General features: G+C 51.2%; 1 protein-coding gene and 1 long non-coding RNA gene across 2 annotated transcripts; both read right to left on the minus strand.

The window, feature by feature from the left end:
* Positions 1–487: 487 nt before the first annotated feature.
* On the minus strand, positions 488–21,924 carry Sdhb (succinate dehydrogenase complex iron sulfur subunit B). Its single transcript, XM_034503832.2, has 8 exons — positions 21,743–21,924; positions 15,074–15,207; positions 9,490–9,575; positions 7,692–7,828; positions 6,150–6,266; positions 3,602–3,703; positions 2,276–2,398; positions 488–668 (listed from the first exon to the last, which is right to left on the minus strand). Exons 1-8 carry the CDS (start codon positions 21,812–21,814, stop codon positions 591–593), a joined length of 849 nt encoding a protein of 282 aa, XP_034359723.1. The 5' UTR covers positions 21,815–21,924; the 3' UTR covers positions 488–590.
* On the minus strand, positions 19,027–19,942 carry LOC143442306 (uncharacterized). Its single transcript, XR_013110354.1, has 2 exons — positions 19,750–19,942; positions 19,027–19,142 (listed from the first exon to the last, which is right to left on the minus strand). It is a non-coding gene; the product is annotated as an uncharacterized LOC143442306 (long non-coding RNA).
* Positions 21,925–21,930: the final 6 nt, after the last annotated feature.

The raw sequence follows: 21,930 nt of genomic DNA on the forward strand, positions 1-21,930 counted from the left end.
GGCCCAGCATTACTACCTGTGGTAAGAAGTGGGGCCAGGGCAGGCAGCTGCAGTGGGGAAAGCAGCTTTGCCTTGCGAGGTCTTGAGAGATTATCTGTGGAGCCTATAAGTTTGTAGCTGGTCAGGGTCACTGTTGTGTGCTGGAAAAATCTCAAACCTCCCTTCCATGGTGTGGAGAGACCGACCAGTATGCAGTCTTGAGGACTGCAAATAGTTTTTGCACACGGCTGCTGGCTAATACTGTGGAGACCGGGACTACATGGGACTACGTGGCAGGTGAGGAAATGGTTACTTACACGTTCTGTCTCACAGAAGGGCAAGGCGTGTGTGACGCTGGGGCCACGCTCCAGCCCTGTGTCAGCAATCCTCGTCAGGGCTCAGGTCTGGAGTTCTGCCCACCTCATCAAGGATTCCCTGCTGCCTTCACAGTCCTCGGCAGCAAGGACGCAGTTCAGGTTGTTTTTGGTAATATTGTAGGGTAACACTATTTATTTCTTAAATGTTTATTACATATGCTGTACTCAGGGAGACCCCGGGTGCTTTGAAGGGATTCATGCCAGAGCTGACAGCCACACTCAGCACGGACAGGGTTAAGCCAATGCCCTCTTCTCTTTGTAGGTCGCCATCATCTTTTTGATTTCGGCAATCGCTTTCCCTGGATTCAGACCCTGGAGGGGAGGGAAGAGTTTCAGTACCAGACGAGATGGGAGGGAACAGAGGCAGCCGAGCCCCTTCCCAGGAAGGTGGTGTGCAGACCAAGCCCCTCAAAAGCCAACGAGCCAGGAAAGGGCAGCTCTGCCCAGGATTGTCCCATGCTGATGTCATGGCGGGCAGCATCTGACTGCTCAAGACACCCAGCGTGGAGTTTCCTCTAGGACTACAGGCTAAGGTTAGGATTCGCCAGACACCATTGCTGCTTTCAGTAAATCAGAGATGGCAGAGACTACATAGTCTCAAAAGAACTGTAAGAAACAGCCCTGGGACTGCTTCATATCCTGCGACTGACTGGCCAACACAATCAGCCCTGGCTGCAGCATGGCCCTACAGCTGTGACTTGTTTGCAAGACCAATACGTATCCTAGTCAGGGCCAGCCTTGTAAATGCTGGGAGGGAATTGGCAGGTATGAGGCAAGACCGGACTTAACTGAAGTTGGGGGAGGGCCTCTCATTTTAGAAGAGTAACTCAGAAACTAAAGTATTAGAGAAAATGACCCGAGACAGGACAGGATCTTCACATATCAATACAGAGCGATCTCCCAGGTATACAAGGTGAAGGTACAGACGGGTGTGGCACAGGGAAGGCGGGGCGGACATAGTACACTGTGTGTTGCACAGCTGGCTTCGCTGGGCATAGCCACATTCTCCTGCACCGCCCTAGCCTGTCCTGATGCAGGACTTGAAGACTTGCTGAGAGGCTGGGCCCTTCTGGCAAAGGTCTCCAAGACATGCTGGAAGTCTCTTTACCCTGCTGAGTGGCTACCCTATAGCTTGTCCAGTGGCCAAGGCTGACATGTCCATGGTTGGCACCAGATCACAAGGCAGCCAACCCACAGATGGCCCAAGAGTTCTCTCTCAGGAATAGGAGCTGGGCCATGGTGGTGCAGTGCTTAGGTAGCAGAGGCAGGCGGAATTCAAGGCCAGCCTGGTCTACAGAGTGAGTTCCAGGACAGTCATGGCTATGTAGAGACATCCTGTCTCAAACAGGACAACACAACAAAAGAAATGAGGAGAGGGTGAGGACCGGGGAGGCTGAAGCCCCGAGCCCACAGCAGCTCTGCAGAGCAGACGCCTGCCACACTGGCTGACGGGAGGCTGAAGCCCTGCGTCCACAGCAGCTCTACAGAGCAGACGCCTGCCACGCTGGCTGATGGGAAGCTGAAGCCCTGAGCCCACAGCAGCTCTGCAGAGCAGACGCCTGCCACACTGGCTGATGGGAAGCTGAAGCCCTGAGCCCACAGCAGCTCTGCAGAGCAGACGCCTGCCACACTGGCTGAAGCACATCAGGAGCCAGAGCTGGGACACAAGCTGAGGGACCCTGACTCCCAGAGCCACCTGCTCCCAAAGTGCTGGCTTCTGGTTCCTGCAGTCAGGCTGACCACAGGTTCCATCACCTACCTGTGGGTCCTGGAGACATTGTTATCCCATCCATCTCTGTGGACCTACAAGTAAGTCCTGCCCCTCTTGTGACCTTCTGGAGTCTGTGACTGAGAGCCATTCCAAGCCCCAGCTGAGACAACAGGCACCAGTCTCAGGCAGCCCAGCCACCCTGCCGTACCTTGGGGCAGGTCTGTGTGCAGTTCATGATGGTGTGGCAGCGATAGAGAGAGAAGGGGTCCTGCAGCTTGGCCAGGCGCTCCTCTGTGAAATCGTCTCTGGAGTCGATCATCCAGCGATAAGCCTGGGAAAGAAGGGCGAGTCAGGCGCTGGCCTGGACAGGCGTGGCAGGGCAGAAGCCTGCCAGTTCTCTGGAGTTCTTGCCTTGCAGGAAGGCCCCTAGCCCTTTCCTAACCCTGTGTGCCCACCATCATCATGAGCCTTTGATCCACCCTGTGCCTGGCACCTTGGTGCTTAACGAACGATATGGTCCTGGGCATCAGCTCTTCTCATGTTGTTCCAGGTTCTAATTAGGAAGGGTGAGCTGCGCCAAACGCTCTTTTTCCTCCTTACAGCAGCTGCCTGTGCTAGGACCTGCCGCTGCATACATGGATGCTTTGAGACAGGTCTCACTGGATAGCCCTAGGTGGCCTGGAACTCAGAGATCTGCCTCCCTTTGACTCCTGAGTGCTGAAGTTACAGGGACACACTGCCATGCCTGGCGTCTTCGCTATTTTACGGTTAGGTCTGCAGCAAGGCCTGGCCCTGAACTCATAATCTTCCTGCCTCCACCTCCCAAGTGTAAGGGATTGTAGGCATGAGCTGATAGCCGTAGACGTCTGCCTACTTTCTGTCAGTCAACACATGTCCTGAGAGCAGCAAATGTAAACTCACAATGGTTTACCACAGGCCCTGGACAGGCCCCAGCTGTGTTACTGAGACCTGTGGAGTTCCCAACAACTCAGATCCTGGGGGGCAAGCAGCATGTGTGAGCACACCTGACTGCACAAGGCAAGGCTGACATTACTGTGTGGTCACACAGCCAGTAACTCCCTCTTTACTGGAAAATGAGAAACTGAAGTTTTCTCGAGTTGCCTCACAGTCTCTGAAAAGCACTGACCACAAATCTGAGAAGCAGAACGGACACCTTCCTTGCACTGAGCTGTACGCATGTGACAGGCAATGACAAAATTCTTTCTTTCTAAGCAGCCCCCAGCCCAGCTTCCTGCCTTCCGATGAGCCACTGCCCCTCAAGACGCCTCTCCCGTGCATAGAGCCCACAGTCCAGGGATCCAGCTCACACTGGGTTCCTCCCTTTGGGGTGGCCCTCCCCACAACAAAGGCACGGCCAGGTGAAGCTTCAGATTCTCTGAGAGCTCCATGAGCCCAGTAAACTGGATTCCCCAGTGTACTGCAGAGCACTGGGCAGCATCCTCTGCAGGTGGCTGTCCCTAGCAGGCCACCATCCTCTAGGACTTCTGGCTGTTTGAGGCGGGGGACACCACACCTGCATGAGGACTGCAGGCCCCAGGTACTTGTCTCCGTTCCACCAGTAGCTGGGGCAGCTGGTGCTGCAGCAGGCGCACAGGATGCACTCATACAGTCCGTCCTGTGTGGAGAGAAGGGAAGTCAGACACCGGGTGCCAGCCCACGGCAGAGGGCCAGCCCACCTGTGTGCCTTCTTGGTGAAATGCCAAGGGTGGTTTGTGCCAGTGTAATAAATTCATAAGAAAAGATCTTGTAATGAAATACAAACCTCTTCTGATTCAGAGACCAGGGCCTTAAGTCCAACAACAATGCATGCAGATTTGACAACCAATAACCACCCCCACAGACCAAGAGCCATAAACGAGGAGTCCCCAACTGGGGTGCAGTCTGCAGTGTGGGGCACTCAAGTTCCTTGGCAGTCTGTCCAGTCTGTCAAGCTGGGCAGTCCTCAAGATTCCTGTGGGGCCTCAGGAGCACCCTGAGCTGCCCTCCATGCTTCACACTCTGACCCTTCAACTCCAGGGAGGAGGGAGGGGTCAACTAGGGCGCCTGGACCCCACGTGCCACTGCCACCCTGTCCTACACTTGTCACACGGCCTCAAGCCCTTTCTGTGCCTGATAAGCCACCCAGAAGGGTCTGCTCGCACAGGGGCAGCCGACAGAGACAGGACACCCAACACTGCAGCTGAAGACCCGAAGGAGGAAGACGGCTGACGGCCTTGACTGCATCTGTGGTAACAAGTCAGCCACACTGTCATTATGCAACAGAAGCAGGAGGCTTCATAGCACATGTGGCAGAAACCTGACGTCGTACAAGTGAACCAACTCATGCTTTGCAAATCTGAGATTTCACCCTCAGCTATACATGCGGGCACGCACACACAAACACACACACACACACACACACAAACACATGCGCGCGCACACACATACACGGCACAGAGGAATGGAAAAAATTAAAAGCAGTTCATACTACATTCAATTATTTGTTTCATGCAGCATATTAAGAAACCAAACAAATGCTACACCAACGTCTGTTACTTATGGCCATGTTTCATGTGGTGCTGGGGACAGAGTTCTGAGCCTGTGCAAGCTAGGCAAGGCCCCTGCCACCGAGTTACAGCACTGGCTCCATGGTGGTGCATGAGTGCGTGCGTGCATGTATGTGTGTGTGTGTGCATGCGTGTGTGCGTGTGTGTATTTTTGAGACCCTGTAGCCTGGGTTGGCCTGGAACTTACTATGTAGTTCAAGCTGGCCTTGAATTTATGAGAATCCTCCTGGCTCAGACTCCCAAGTGCTAGATCACAGGCACGGATCATGATGCCCGGTTCCCATGTAGATGTTTACATGAGGAAAACTTCATTATTGGGAATTTATGTTCAGAGGCTTTCATTTCCTAATAAAGCCACCTCGAGGCAATGCTCCCTTGCTGTGCCCAGCCTGGACTGGGATGTGTAAGACTGGGACGTAGAAATGACGCAGGGCAGAGATGTCCTCATGAGAATGCTCACTGGCCTCAGACCAGCACTAACTAACCGTCCCGGGAGGACGGACCAGCACTAACTAATGGAATGAACAGCGCACTTTCTAGAACTTTAAAGATGAGGGCTCCATTAGGCACTGATGCACTGACACTGGTAAAATATCCAGGGCCAGAGTCTAGGAGCCCAGAAAGGAAGGAGGGAATTAAAGTGGGCTTGGTCCACGAGCCGAGTCAGTGTGCTTGCCCATCTGAGAGGAGGAAAGGCGATGGAAAGCTGGATGCTAAATCCTTCACTCAAAGTGTCATGGCCCAGTCTTACTGTACAAACACAAGGCCCTGGGGTGGGTCCCTAGCAGCACAGACACCAGATGTGACATGCGGAGGGGGAGGCAGTCGGGTCAGCCTAAGATACAGCCCTGCTTCAAAAGAAAAACTGTGTCCCGACTCAAGAGCAGCAACTCCAGAAGGCCAGTACCAACCACGCCAGTCAAACAGGGCACGCTTTGGAACAGACAGCAAGGCTCTACTTCAATCCTGCCCGCACCCACCACACTGCCACAGACAAAACCCCCAGCCTCCTGCCCTCTGTTTGACGTAGTGGTGTTGAGACCAGCATATGGTGAATGGCCAGCATATGCATGTGTGCGCATGCGTGCGTGTTATTAACCTCCCCTCCCCCGACAGAGAACAGCTTGGTTGTGGCCATGAGCCTCTACAGACCAGGCATCTGAGATACTGCTCTGCTCTGCCACACGTTATCGCCGCACTCAGCTGTGCCTGCTCCTTGGTCCACTTTGGGCCTCCACAGGTAAAAGCTGACCCCCTCCCACCTCTGATGGTGAGGGAGGGAATCCAACCTTGGGTCAGCTGCTCTTTTTCCTTCCCTCTCCGGCACCGGGGATGGATTCAGGGCCCCGAGCACACTAGATAAGTTTTCTGCCACTGAGTCCCACTCACAGCCTGGCCGCTCCCCCACCCCGCCCCTCGGGTCAGATACTGCCCACTAAGTGTTCTGTGTCACCCTCTGCTCCCTGACTCCCAGAAAGCACCCTGCCAACCATGACAATAGGGTTAAGTACTAACCAGTTTCTCGCGGTCCTCGATGGACTGCAGATACTGTTGCTTGCCCTCCTGGGACTCATCCTTCTTCTTCAGATAAGGCTCAATCGATTTGTATTGTGCATAGAAGTTACTCAAATCCTGAAGAAAAGGAGAGGAAAAGGAGAGGGGTCAGATCCCGCAGGGCCTTCAGCTGCTGGCTTCATCTTATCTCACATGCACCATGGCCTTTCCCACCATGACGGACAGAAACCAAACTCTTCAGAGGCTGAGACAAATAAAAGTTCTAGAAGGGAACACATGGTCAGTGTTAGCCACAGAGTTGGGAAATCTCTTCCACACCAGCTGAGGTCATGGTACCTGCAGTCCTTTCTCCTGCAGCCTCGAGCCAGGGCAGGTGCTAAGGCAGTAGAGGGTGGGACTGAGAGCAAAGCCACGCCTCCCCTCCTTTCCACTGGGATTCCACACAAATATTTGCAGGTGTGGCCAAATCCGTCCTTTCTCGGGCCATCCTAACTCTGAAATTCTAAGCCCTTTTCCCAAACCAACCATCTGAGCTTCCGGATCCCCATGATATCACCTGTCCCCTCACACGGCACGCTGGTGTAGACCTGGGAAGGGGGTTCCTAATGTTCCCTCACACGGCACGCTGGTGTGGACCTGGGAAGGGGGTTCCTAATGTCCCCTCACACAGCACGCTGGTGTGGACCTGGGAAGGGGGTCCTAATGTCCCCTCACACGGCACGCTGGTGTGGACCTGGGAAGGGGGTTCCTAATGTCCCCTCACACGGCACGCTGGTGTGGACCTGGGAAGGGGTTCCTAATGTCCCCTCACACGGCACGCTGGTGTGGACCTGGGAAGGGGGTCCTAATGTCCCCTCACACGGCACGCTGGTGTGGACCTGGGAAGGGGGTTCCTAATGTCCCCTCACACGGCACGCTGGTGTGGACCTGGGAAGGGGGTTCCTAATGTCCCCTCACACGGCACGCTGGTGTGGACCTGGGAAGGGGGTTCCTAATGTCCCCTCACACGGCACGCTGGTGTGGACCTGGGAAGGGGGTCCTAATGTTCCCTCACACGGCACGCTGGTGTGGACCTGGGAAGGGGGTCCTAATGTCCCCTCACACGGCACGCTGGTGTGGACCTGGGAAGGGGGTCCTAATGTCCCCTCACACGGCACGCTGGTGTGGACCTGGGAAGGGGGTTCCTAATGTCCCCTCACACGGCACGCTGGTGTGGACCTGGGAAGGGGGTTCCTAATGTCCCCTCACACGGCACGCTGGTGTGGACCTGGGAAGGGGGTCCTAATGTCCCCTCACACGGCACGCTGGTGTGGACCTGGGAAGGGGGTCCTAATGTCCCCTCACACGGCACGCTGGTGTGGACCTGGGAAGGGGGTCCTAATGCCTCTGTGGATACTGTGGAAGTCCCTTGCCGTAAACACAGGGAGTGTCTGATTGTTCCATCAGGCCCACCAAAGAAGCTGCGGACACCCAGACCCAGCCTGCTCCAAACACCGTGGCCGGACACCACCCCTGCCGCAGTCGGGAGAGCCACACACTCACAGGGACCAGGTCCTTGATCACATACATATGCGGAAGAGGGTAAATTTTTGAGACTTTGCTGAGGTCCGTGTCGATCCTGCGTGTGCACGCCAGAGTGTTGCCTCCGTTGATGTTCATGGCGCAAGAGCCACAGATCCCTGAGGGAGAACAGACACCAGGTGACCTTCCCATCCTTTCTCCTGGGCCACATTCATCACATCAGTAGTTGTGCTAACAGGGTCTGTCTTTTCTTTTTCCTTTCCTGCCTAGACCGCATCTTGAACCAGAGAGCAAAGCAGTCTACCCTCTAAGCTGCCTCCTCAGTCCCCGAAGGTCCGGCTAGCTCCCTCCATCTTTGTTTAATCCTGCGTTTCCAAGGCTCAGTGGGCAGCTGAGCAGACATGGAGACCGCCTCCGTGCCTGACTTCTGGTTTCCAGCTCATCACACGTCCTTGCAGAGTCTGCAACTCAGCAGGCCTGGCCCACACACTAAGTCCACACAGTCACCTACCTACCTCACATGAAGACACACAACAGCTCTGCCTGACGGACGAGCTCCATGACCACAAGAGCCAGCTAGGCTTCAGGGCCTTTTAAGTTGTTTGTTTTAATTATTACTATTAAATTATTTTGATTTTTACTTAAAATCCTATTTTGAAATATTTTACCTTTCTTTTATTCTCTCTTCCTCTCTCTCTGTGAGACAGGATCTCTGTGTAGCCCTGGCTGTCCTGGAACGCACTCTTGCAGACCAGGCTGGCTTCAGGCTCACAGAGATTCACCTCCCTCTGCTCCTGAGTGCTACAACTAGAGGCATGCACCACCACTGCCTGGCTTTTTTTAAGACACAGTCTCGCTATGTAGTCCAGAACTCGCTGTGTAGACTTGGCTGGCCCTAAGCCTCACACCGAGTTGCAGGCCACCCCAGTGCTCCACTGTCTCTGTATACAGACACAGACTAAGTGCATGGTGTTAGAGAAGGAAGTTGTCTTCTCGCCATCTCAGCGGCAGGAGCACATTACCCCGTGACAAAGCTGCTGGAGAGGCCTCAGCCAGAAACTCCCACCTCCTGCTAAACAAGAGCTCACACTGTAAATGCCAGCTAGCCTGTCCTCACTGCTGCTGCCAGGCTCGTGGTGGCTGACAGAAACCACGAGACACAGGAACCTCGAGACAAAGATCCCCAGGGGAAATCAGAACTTGCATCACAGTTCAAACTTTGGAAGTCATATCCCATAAACAAGAAGGTGATATACAGGAGGGTGTGGGGAATGGAGGGGTCCTGAGTGGGTGTGTATCGTGACACCGGCCTGGGTGTGTCAAGGATTATACATGTGCAATGTCTTATACCTGTGGAAATGGCAATGTCTTCCTCAGGGTGAGGCACGGAAGGACGGCTACGCTTCCTTTGGCCTCAGTATGAGTGCTTATGAATGACTGACCAGTGTAGCAGGCACGGCTGCTGCTTCTCACATATCGGCCATCTGAGCCCGCTCTCCTACAGAGCCCTCGTCTACACTAGCTAGCCTCATCCCTGTGCCGTGCGTAACAAACACCCCGAGGTTCTGGGTTGTGAAGCTGCTGCCCTCCATCGGAGCAAGCATGGCCTACCTGGTCCGAGCTTCCTACATGTCTGTGTATTTACCTTTCCTTCATTCCCTTATTGCCTGAGTCAGGGCAATCCTTGACGCTGTATAGTCTCAGGAGCAAGGTCACCTTGCAGGGATGTAGCTCTCTGGGGTACTCCCATTAGTGGGAGCCACACCTCACTGGAGTCTGAACCAAGTCAAGGTCCAGTGACAATGAAAGCCCCACTCACCTTCTCTGCATGATCTTCGGAAGGTCAAAGTGGAATCAATTTCATTCTTAATCTTGATTAAAGCATCCAACACCATAGGTCCACACCTGATAATGAAAAGAACTCAGCTCTATTATGGCCAACATCACTTCACTACCGCACAGCTCAGGATACCTGGATACAGGGCCCATCCAACCTCCTATCAGCACCAGGTTCTTTCCTACAGTTTGATTTTGACTTGCTTACGGTTTAACTACTGCACAGTTGTATGTGTTTATTCCTTTTGTGTGTGTGTGTGTGTTTTCCTTTTTTCTTTCTTTCTTCCTTCCTTTCTTTCTTTCTGATACGTTTTTTCTATATAACAGCTCTGGCTGTCCTAGAACTCACTCTACATCAGGCTGGCCTCGAATTCAAGAGATTTGCCTGCCTCTGCCTCTTGAGTGCGGAGCCTGAAGGTGTCCACCAGCACCACCACCTTTATTCTGTGTGTATGTGTAGTGCATGCCTATGTATATACAGGTGCACACATGAAGGGGGTGGTTCTGATGCTAAGATCCTGTTTCCCAACCGGTTCTTAATCAATCAATAAAGATGCCAGGGGCCAACTGCTGGGCAGAAGGAAAGAGTCCCCACAGGAGAAGGTGAGGAGACGAAGAGAGGGAAAGGGATTTTCCCCATGCTTCTGAGAGAAAAGGCCACCAGTCATGTGAGATCCATGGTGGAGTGGGCCCGACTGGGCCTGCGCTAGCAAGTAAAGCTGAGGGCAGATTTAGGGTGCTGAGCTAAGGGTACTGGGAAGGGCACCCTACCTGCGGGAGATTAGAAGCATCCAGCAATTGAGCCAAGAAGCCAGATTGAAAATAAGTTAATGTGTGTATGTTTCATCCCAGGATCCCAGTCCTATCCCAGGGTGGGACTGGTGGCGTGGTCTGCCAGGAGCTTAAAGCAGGGTCGCACAACCTACAGGCTACACTCATACACAGGCATGCATGTGGAAGCCAGAGGAGGACTAGTGCCTTCCTGTACTGCTCAGTCGTATTCCCTTGAGACAGGGTCTTCCACTGAACCTGGAGCTGCTGCTTTTCAGCTAGGTTGAGAGTCAGCCACCCCAGCTCTGGACCCTCCTGTGTCTGCTCCTCTACTCTAGCGCTGCTTCTGCGATGACAGGAGCAGGAAGCATCGCCTGGCTTCTTCATCAACGCTGGGCTCCAGACTCAGGCCCTCACGCTTGCAAAGCTCACACTCAGCCACTCGGCCACTTCCTCAGCCTGCTTGTCTGTCTGTTTGTTTGTTCTGTGGGTTGTTTGTTTTTTGAGATGGTGTCTTACTATGTAGTCCAGGCTGGCCTTGAACTTAGGATCCTCCTGGTTTGGGAGTTCCAACAAATAATACATAATTGTAACATAAACTATGGTAAAGATGATAAAAGAGAATGAGTCGGACGAGAGGATGGCTGGGCAGTTAAGAGCACACACTGTTCTTGCAGAGGACCTGAGTTTAGTCCCTAAGCCGGGCAGCTCAGAACTGCCTGTGACTCAGCTAGAGCAGGCTAAAGTCTCTCTGGCCCAGCAGCACTTACACACACACACAACTAAAATTATGTCCTAAAGCAAACCACCCATGTAGTAATAAATAGTACAAAGTGCCGCAGTCCAGATCCGACGAGTGTCCTGGTGCCGGCAGGCATCTTACTTGGTCTGCAGTGATGCCCTCTGCTGGGTACTGGGGCTGTCTTACTGTAGTGCTAGAACTAAGAGCCAAGGGCTCATGGGTACTAACTAAGCAAGCTCCCAGCACAGCCTCAGCCCAGCTCCCTCTCCTCTGCTCTCTTCCTTCGTTCGTTTGTTCTTTCTTTCTTTCTTTCTTTCTTGACAGGGTCTGATGACAGCTTAGGCTGGCTTTGACTTGCTGTTACTGAGGCTGACTTCTTAAATTCTAGGGCTGAAGCTACCCCTGCTGCGCCACATATCCTTATTTCTGGACTTTTCTGTTAATTTTATTATTTATGTTTTTTGTTTGTTTTTTGTTTTTCAGTTTTCTGAGACAGGGTTTCTCTGTGTAGTCCTGGCTGTCCTGGAACTCACTCTGTAGACCAGGCTGGCCTCGAACTCAGAAATCTGCCTGCTTCTGCCTCCCAAGTGCTGGGATTAAAGGCGTGCGCCACCACCGCCCAGCTTTATTATTTATGGTTTTTTTGGATTTATTTGCTTTGCTATTCTTTTCCTTTTTTTTTTTTTTTTTTAAATGGGGCTTGAACCCAGGGCCTTACACAAAGCTGATCAACTAGTACTACAGTACTATTGAGCTGTATCTTGAGCCTCATTAATTTTATTTAAACGGTCTCATGCACTGCTAGGCTGGCCTCACACTTGTACGAGGTAGCTGGGATGACAAGCACACGCTGCATGCCTGGCCCCGCCTTCACACTGTGTCTGTGGTGCTGGGGTCTCCTGCATGCTAAGCACCGCTCACCACTGAGCTGTATCTCCAACCTCCTTTCCCACCTTCTTAAGGTAAAGTCTTAGGTGACTGCTTTTAAGCCTTTTCTTTTTATGTTCCAGGGTAATCTCAATCTGGAGAGCCTCCTGACTCAGGCCCACAAGAAGACATTAGAAAAAAAGCCCTCAAACCAGGAGCACCTGATCTATGAGTCTCCTTGGCAGCCAGCTGCAGAGCATCTGCTGACTCTCAAGTCTGCAAGGCTGTGGTTTTCTGTACTGATCTGTTAGTTACTTTACTGTGACTCTTTTCAAGTTCATTCATTCTTGTTGTTTTTCTCTAGACAAGGTTTCTCTGTGTGCCCCTGACTGTTCTAGAACTTGATTTGTATACCAGGCTGGTCTCAAACTCTCTGAGATCTACTTGCCTCTGCCCCCAGAGTGTGCTACCACTACATGACTCAAATTTTCTACTGTGGTCAGAGTAAGACCTTAGGAGCGCGCTCTCTGAGATGTACTGGGATTTACTTGGTCCAACTTCTTGGTAAGCACACCATGTGCATTTGAAAAGGACTTGCGCCTGGCAGTGGTGGCGCAGGCCTTTAATCCGATTAAAGCACTTGGGAGGCAAAGGCAGGCAGATTTCTGAGTTCGAGGCCAGCCTAGTCTACAGAGTGAGTTCCAGGACAGCCAGGGCTACACAGAGAAACCCTGTCAAAAAAAAAAAAAAAAAAAAAAAAAAAAAAAAAAAAAAAAAAAAGAAAAAGAAAAGAAAAAAGGATTTACATTTCGCCACTGTTTGGTGTGGAATATTCTCCAACGACTGTCTTACTTACCTGCAAATCTCCTTCCTTACTTTTCTGTTTGTGTGTGCACATGTGTATGTCTGTGTGTGAGGCACCTGCAGAGGCCAGAGGAGGGTACAGGATCCGCTGGAGGGGAAGCTGCAGGCTGTCATGAGCTGCCTGGAGTGAGTGTAGGAAACTGAATTACAATCCCCTGCAAGCGTAAGTGCTCTTAACTGCTGAGCCATCTCTGCAGCCCCCTTGAAAAGAACGTGTGTGTGCATGTTCAGGTGCATGTGTGCATGCGTGGAACCCAGGTCAGGTATTGATCCTCAAGCACTGTCCACCGTGCTCTATTGAGACAATGCCTCTCACAGGAACGAAGGCTATTAGAGCCAGGCTGGCCGGCCAGGATCTGCCTGTCTCAAGAGGTGCACGCTAATCATGCCCCACAGCTCACATGTGTTCTGGGGATCAAACTCAGATTTTCTGTGGGCCCACAAGTACTTTACCAGCTGAGCCAGCTCCTCGGCCTCAGCTGCTTTTGGCTGTTCATTTGTTTGAGACAGTCTCACATAGTCCAGGCTGGCCTTGAATTTTCAGTGTAGCTGAGGGTGAACTTGGAGTTCCTGTCCTTAGGCTTCTAAGGCCCAAGTCATGGGATCCTGGGCTCGGGTCACCATGCCTAGTCAGTCTGTCTCTAATACCGTGCCTCTGTGTAATCGGCAGTCCTGGATCCCACCAAGCTTTCCCGAGGAGTGTTCACATTTTACTGGTTTTAGATGGTGATCAACATGGCAGATTCAAGCACTAGAAGAGGTTCAAACAGAGTTTGGAAACCTCCTTGAGTCTTTCCAGGGCCCCCACACTCACCATCTTCTCTGCTTCCCAAAGCTTTTAGTCTTTCTGCTCCGTGAGGTTGGGGTCTGACCTCATGGAGAACCATGAAGCCCACTCACTAAGTCCCAGTTCTCAAGACCAAATGTTTGCTCAAGGCCAGTCTCTCTCCAGTGCCTTCAGTCATCCTAAGCTCCCTGGGGTCAGTCTGAGGAAAGCCTACTCTATCATTACTAAAAGGGAACTCAGGAAGGCCTCGTGAAGGCATAAGGTTTATCTCCATTGAATAAAGTTTACCCTTGTGTTATCCAGTGTGTGTGATTTATCTGCCCTCATATCTTGTTCAATCCAGACAAGGCATTTCAATGCTTACACCAAGAATCTCCTGTCTCAAGTTTGTGTAAACAGTTCTTACCATTTATTCTCTGCCTTGTCAATAAATGCTGTTCACCCAATGGCTGGGCAGAATAAAGAATAGGGCGGGACAAGAGAGAGTGGGGGGGGGGGGAGGGAGGGAGGGAGGGAGGGAGTGGGAGAGGGAAGTGGAAGGAGGGAGGTGGGGCAGGAGGGGACAGGAGGGGATGCAGGAGGAAGGGGGAGGGAGGTTCAGATCATCAAGGAGATTGGAGGATTTAGAGCCATAAGGAAGGGGTCTGGAGAGATCCTGAAAACACACTTGGAGCCCGAAGAGCCAGATAACAATAATGTAGCTTGAAATAAATCTTTCTTTCTCTGTCTAGTTACTGGGGACTAGCAAAAGGTAAAGAAATACAACTGTCAGATTAATTCACTGTTTACATTTATATCAAAGCTAATTCTTTAACAGCCTTATATATTTTTTAAATTTTATAACTTTAGCCACATATTACTGAGGTGGGTTTCTGTTGTTTTGTTTGTTTTGGTTTTGGTTTTTTGAGACAGTTTTGCTGTGCAACCCTGACTGTTTTGGAGCTCATGCAGACCAGGATGGCCCCAAACTCAACAGAGATCTGGCTACCTGTCTCCCAAGCGCTGGGTTTAAAGGTGCACACCACAACCATCCATCTTACTGAATTCTGAGTTGCAAAATTTTCTGTCTTCTAAGTATCTGGCAGTATTTTTAATTTTTCCTTAATAAAACAGCCAGCTAGTACTTATACAGAGTACTTGAAGCTACAGGCTCAGCCTCAGCACCTCACACACCAGGTATGGTAGGTAACTCACACGAGCCAGGCCTGTAACCCCAGAATTGGGTAGGTATACGGAGAAAGATTAGAAATGCAAGGTCTTCCTCAACTCAAGATAAGCCTAGACTACAAAAGACTGCCTCCAGAGAGGGAGAGAGAGAGAAAAACTGAGAAACATCTAACTGACTCTAAAGACAGAAGAGACATCTGATTTTCTAGAACATTAAGCGAATCAGATTTTCTGTTTAAGACCTGAAAGGCATGACCCCACAGGCTCTGTCCCTAGCACCACAAATAACAGCAGAAACCAGACCTAACTGAGAGCCCAGCAACTCTCCCACCCTCTCCCTCACAATCGCCTGCTGGCCCAGACACTTACTTATTCAGATCCACCTCATAAGTCTGCATTCGAGGTTTATCTCCAGTCTTGTCCGGGTCCCATCGGTAAATGGCAAATTTTTTGACTCTGGGAGCTGCAGCAGCAGCTGTCTGTGCTCCTCGGCAGGCCTGGAGCTTGAAAAAGAAAAGAAAAGAAAAAAAAAAAAAGAAAGAAAGAAAGAGAAAAACATTAAAAAATGCAAGCCACTTCCCCACTCAGCTGGTGTGATAACTGTGATAACTGCATTACTGCACGTAAACACGCTAGTACCCAGCTTCCTTGGAAGGCGCAGTCATCAACACTCAAACACTCAACAGACGTTAATCTCTCATATGCCAGCTATGGGTCCAGGGGCTAGTGACACAGCACTTAGCTTCATTTCTGACACAGACAGAACCTTTACTTCCACAGAACTTATCTGTGGTGACCGACAGTGAGGTGGAACCTGCATGACAAAGTACATGGAGGGATACTGAGGAGGTGGAGCCAGCATCCCAAGAGAGGGCAGGAGTCATGGGCTGCACTGACTGGGGTTTAGCTGGAGCCCGATGAATAGTGTTAGCAGGCAGGGGAGCAGCAGGTGTGAGGGTGTGCGGGGGAACACGTGTACCTAAGAGACATGGTCCGATAGGATTCGTGAGGGCTTGATCATACCAAGGTGTGTTCCTTTTGTCCTGAGAACCAAGAACACAGTGAAACTTCAGTTAAGACAGGGTCTCACAAGCAGCCCAGGCTGAATCTAAACTTTTCAGTCTTCCTGCCTCAGCCTTCTAAATCCTGAGATTATAGGTGTGCCATACGACCGGCCTGTACAACTTTTAACCACGGTGGTGACAACATTGTGTTGTGTATGTACGTGAGATAATGACACTTAAAAGGGAGATTTATTAGATGAGATCTGAAGAAACCAGTCAGAAAGCTACTTCGGCTTTTAAAACAAGATGCTGTGGCCAGTAAGACAGCTCAGAGGGTCAAGTGCTTGCTTTAGGTGGCTTAAAAACTTGAGTTCCATCCCCAGAAGCCAGGTAAGACAGACAGACAGGACTGACTAACCACACAGTGGCAATGGGCCACTTACCTCATCATAGAAACAGAATAATAGAAAATATTAAAAAAAAAAAAAACCCAACAACAAAATGACAGCTGGGGTGGTGGTATATCCCTCTAATCCTAGCACTCAGGAGACAGAGGCAGATGGAATTCGGAGTTTGAGGCCAGCCTGGTCTACAGAGCAAGTTCTAGGACGGCCATGGCTCCACAGAGAGACCTTGTCAAAAAAAAAAAAAAAAAAAAAAAAAAAAAAAAAAAACACCAAAAACCCAACCTGGTAACATTCTCAAACTGGCACAGATCTGGGGATGGTGGCACAGGACTATGATCCCAACACTTGGAAGGTGAAGGCAGGATTATGCAGTCAAGGCCAGAGGAGGCTAAAACCATGCTTTTAAAAAGAAAGCACCTCTCCCAAACCCAGCAAAAACTCACACTGAAAAAATCTGCTGAAGAAAACAAGATGAAGAATGTCTGAGCACCAATTAGGGAACAAACAAGTTCTGCTCTGTTCAGCTGCATCTCAGCAAAACGAAGTCTCTGCCATGTGAGTCAGACATCGGGACAATGACCCTGAACCCCAATCCTCCAGCCTCCGCTCCCCAATGCTGGGTCAGCAGGGAATGGCCCACAATGCTGGTGTATGCAGGTGCTGGGGAGGATACACACACCCATCCTGCGCCCTCTTCTGGAGTCTCCAGGTAATTACAGACCACACGCATCTGTACTAGTACCATGGAAACATCCCGCAGAGCTACTGTGTGGCATCCTGCACGCTGACATCAGATGTACACCTACTACTCACAGGAGCCTCAGTGTTGCCCGTTCCCTCGAGGCCACTCCTCCAACCTCACTCCACAGCACCCAGCAACCTCCATCCGTCCTTGCTGCTCTATGCTACCAGCCAGCACTATATAAACGTAACTGCCTAATTAATGCAGGGCCAGCCTTTTTTGTTTTATACTAATGCTGGCCCAAGCTCAGGCAGCCGAGAATCCTAGAGCTCTGGTCCTCCTGCATTTACCTCCCAACTCATAGGGATTACAGGTTGGCACCGCCATGCCTGGCTCTGGCTGTTACAGACATCTTACTATGCAGCTCAGGCTGGTCTTGAACACCTGGCAAGCCTCATATTTCTGCTCCGGAGTGCTGAGACAATGCTACACATCCAGTTATGGCCCCACAGTATAGAAGGCCAATTCAGCAGTACCCTCTGAGGGCAGTAAGAGCTCACCACCCTCAGCTGACTCCTAGGCCTGCAGACATGACAGGTTCCCTGCAAGGGAGTCTCATCATCTTTCTCCTATTTAAGCATTTGTTCTACAAAGACACTTGATCAGGCACACTTTTCAAAAGGGACCAGGGTCAGACTGAAATTGACTGAGGATATTTATTTACTCTGAGATGAGCCTTCACATAGCCCAGGCTGGCCTCAAAAGTACTATGCAGCCAAGAATTACCTTAAACCGCCAATCCTGCATTCACCTTCCAAATGTGCCACCATTCATGGCTAAGAATCAGCTAGTCTTGTTTTCAGACAGGGTCTCATATACGTCCCTGGCTATCCTGGAACTTGCTGGAAGACCAGGCTGGCGTCAAACTTACAGAGGTCTGACTACCTAGCCTGCTGAGTGCTGGAATTAAAGGTGTGTACCACCACACCAGCCAGTTTTATTTTTATTCATGTGTACACAGTATGTATGTCTGAGCATATACCACGTGTGCAGGTGCCTGAGGCGGCCAGAAGATGGCACTGGGCCTGCCAAAGCTGGGATTACAGCTGGCGATGAGTGACAGGACATGGATGCTGGGAACTGAACACAGCCAGTGTTCTTGAGAGCTGAGCCATCTCTCCAGTCCTGGATCTGTGGTTTTCAGAAAGATGGCATAAATCACAGCTTGCTTGTGTACTGAGTGTACTGATGTGGATGGAGAACAACTCAACTATGTATCAAGGAGGGGAGAATTAGCAGAGGGCCCCAGTGAACAAGTGAGAAAGGACAGGCTGGACATCAGGACATACGGCATGCTGGCCCGAGCCCTGTTAGCCCCGCCCTGAACCCCCAGTATTAGGAAGAATGTGAGTGACTCCCTTGGGAAGCCTGTGTCCACTCATGGATGTTTTCCTCTCCTCTGATGTCTGTGCCTAAATCTATTATGAAAACTTAAAAAAAAAAAAACAAAACCATATTTATTCGAATTGTGTGTATGTCGGGGGTGAGGATGTGGTCATGTGGAGGGCAGAGGGACACTCCGAAGTCGGTTCCCTCCTTCTGCCTTCATGTGGGTTCTGGGGACGGGGCTCTGGTCATCGGGCCTGACCAACACGGACCAAGTCATCTCCTTGGCTCTTGGAGCTTTTCCTAATAACCTTTGCTTTTAAAAAACTGTGTGGACAGGGAGCTCGGTCCTTCTGCCTCCCTCCCTGTCCAGCAACTTACAGGCCATGTCCCCCAAGGGAGTGGAGACTGTGAATACATCTCCACCTCAATCTATGACTCTAGTGAATGTGCCACGCAGGAAGAACATCTCTAGACAATCCTGGAGGAAGTGAACTTCACAGACCATGACTGCAGCAAGGTAAGAAATGACCAGACAGAAGCGGAAGGGAGAATTCCAGCCATATTTGAGGCTGCTGTTATTCCTCCGGCTTCCTCAGGGCCGGCCTGAAGCTAGACAGAGGATGCAGATACCAGGAGGGAAGCTGGGTGAAGGCGGGAAGGCAAAGGCAGCCTGAAGCCACGCGCACACAGACTCAAGGGGCAGGCTTGTATCTGAAGTGTGTTAGTGGTTTTGTTTCTGATCCAGCCCTGTTACCTTCAAGTTGTGTGTTCTTTAGAGAATCTCTTAACCAGTCTGACCCCACTTCCCCCTTTGCAAGGGGCAGGTTGTGCTGATACCTACTTCACAAGGAGCAAGCCAAACTGCTGGCACAGCTCAGGAAATGATCTGTGCTTTTCAACACTCTCGGTATTTGTATTGTTCTGGTTGCAGATGGGCATTCCGGGCGCCTGCCCTCCTGGATATCACAGTCCAGATGAAGAAATAAGGAACTGCTACTGACTGTTGGGAGCTGACTTCTAGCAGAAAGCGGCTATCAGCTTCGCAGCCATCTTGAGCCATATACCCTGACAAGAGACTTGGTTTTCAACAGCCCACAACAGCTGAGCACACTCTGACAAACATCTTGTTTATCCCACAGAGCTTGTTTTGCTGTTTAGTGCCCACAGTTGCATGGTGCACTTGGTAAAGAGTCTTCACCTGTGTTCCCCTGCTTGTGCTTATAAATACCCAGGATTTCCTTGCACTAGGAGAGCCAATGGGAGACAGTAAATGAGACTTGGTCACACACTCTGGTTTGTCTCCATTCTTCGAGTCTCTTCCCCTTCTTCACCCACTCTCTCTCTCTTGCTAGACCCCGACCTGCAGACCGAAGCAGCAGAGCAGTCTGGGACATTTTGGCTCCCCAAGCGTGCGGCAGCTCGGGCCAGGGCTACTGACAACCTATCACAGCGAAACACCCAGAAGCAGAACCGCAGTCCAGAGATGCACATCACAGGAGACTCAGAACCAGAACCCACAGCCCACAAGAAGCTCAGGATGGCACTTTTTGAGCCCAAATATACCTTCTCACAGGGAGGAGGCCTCTTTCACTCTTACCGCCCCAGAAAGGCAGGCAAAGATCTCTCCTGACGTACTAACACCGACCTCTGGAACCAGAAACCAGCCTCTTCTACAGTTCATTCTAGAAAGCCCAGCCTGAGCCTGAGAACTCACTCCTTACAGTGGGGCTCTTACAACTTAACTGCTGACAAGCAAGGTCACAGGGAACCATCAACTGGACAGCCTATCAGGAGGCTCCTCCCTCAAGAAAACTGACACACCCCCTTTCTGCAGCCACTGATTGCCTGCCTGTAGCTCTTCAATTAGGGGTGGGGCCTTGTGAAATTCCTCCCATGCCCTTTGGCATGAACTGGTTATTCATCCGACCCTATGTTCTCAGCCCTAACACCTTATGCATAAGAAACACTAAATGCACTTAAGAGATTGGGTATGTATATATTTAGCAATGACAATTAAAGAAGTCATGAGTCTGAAAGGGAGGGGTAGCATGGGAGGAGAGAGGGGGTGGAAATTATTTAAATACAGTGCTCATGTATGAAATTCTCAACAACAAAAACAGAATCATTAGCTGAATACTTGGGACATCAGCCTGAGGCTCTGGCAGGCACTGTTTTTGTTGAGACAGGGTCCCAAGTAGCCCAGGTTGGCCTTGGACTCCCCATGGGGCTGAGGATGTCCTTAAACACCTGATGTTGTTGCCTCAGCCTCCTGAGTACTGGTACGACAGGTGTGCGTGCAAAGAGGTGCATAGGTCGTGGTGGCTCACACCTTTAATCCTAGCACTTGGGAGTCTGAAGCAGGAGGATCTTTGAGTTCCAGGCCAGCCAAGGTTGCATAAAGACACTGCCCAAAAAGCCAAAACCTAACCAAAACAACAATAAAATTGTCACGGGCTGGAGATTTGTCTTAGCAGTCTGGAAGGAGCAGAGTTCAGTTCCCTGCACTCACACGGCGGCTGATAACCACCTGTAACTCCAGTTCCAGGAAATACAGCTCCCTCTTCTCCACTGGCAAATGGTGTCTATACGTAAACGCACACACTCATTCTCACACTCACACACACACAAAATAAAAAAACAAACAAACAAAAAACCCAAAACAAAAACCAAAACCCACAACAAAACCTGCCCTAATCTACAGTTTTAAAAACTGGGTGCTGATGAAGAGGTGCAGTTTTTAAATCTCCAAGAAAGTCTCTGGGAGTTCCTGTTGTCCACCTGTAAAGGGCTGTCCAGGAGCCCAGAGGAGGACTGAGTGGTGTTTGTAAATCTTTAAGTAAGGAGAGGCAGTTTCTCTTGCTCGCCTTTCTAAATGCTTCCGCTGTCTACAGCTCCCGAGGATATAGGGCGTGTGGGGAGACCTATGACAGAGCTACTACAGTAGTATTAACAGAAGCAGCTCTAGGCTCTGCCTGTCATCCCACGCCAACGGTATGAGATCAGCTGCTACACACCCTTGAATAAGCACGCTTCAGGGAACCGGGTCTTGCCTGCAGACTTCCACAGTCCGCATCTTTCAGGGCTTGGGTCGTTTTCTTCCATGTCGCCCTTCCCCTGCGGGTCAAGTGCATTGCCCTCCAGAGTTCAACGGTCTCCGACATTACCGATCCAGACCAGCCTAACCTGGGGGTGCGACCTGGCCTCCCGGGTCCCACCCCAGACATCCCACAGGCCTTCCTTTCACAGAGGCTGGTGGAGTGCAAATATCAGGAATTGATTCCAACAACAGCTCGCTCATCATATGACCTTGACCAGTTCGCTTGTCCTCCCTGACCTCTGGCCTTTCCGTTATCTTTCCCAACCTCCTCCCGGCCGCGACTCTCCAGCTATGGAGTAGCGCGGGAAGGCTATCTGAAAGGATGCTCAGGAGCAGGATGCAGGTAAGTCCTCCCCTAAGGCCTGAACCCGGGCTCTTTCCGCCTCTCCGAGGCCTCTCTACCCAGGCAGCCTCGGTCACGGGCACGGCTCCCCACTGAACCACGGCTCCGGGCCTCACCTGCAGGCCGACTCTGCCGAGAGCGGTAGCCGGGAAGCCGCGCTTCAAGGAGACCCCAACCGCCGCCGCCATTTTGGCTCCTGACGTCAGCCCCACCCCTTACCCTCCGGCATCCCGTCGAACACCGCGGTGGGAAGCCAGCCTCTCACCCTGAGGTCCGCTAGCCTGCTAAGCGCCAACGAGTGACA

The sequence above is a fragment of the Arvicanthis niloticus genome, chromosome 5, assembly GCF_011762505.2.
Source record: "Arvicanthis niloticus isolate mArvNil1 chromosome 5, mArvNil1.pat.X, whole genome shotgun sequence".
NCBI lineage: Eukaryota > Metazoa > Chordata > Mammalia > Rodentia > Muridae > Arvicanthis > Arvicanthis niloticus.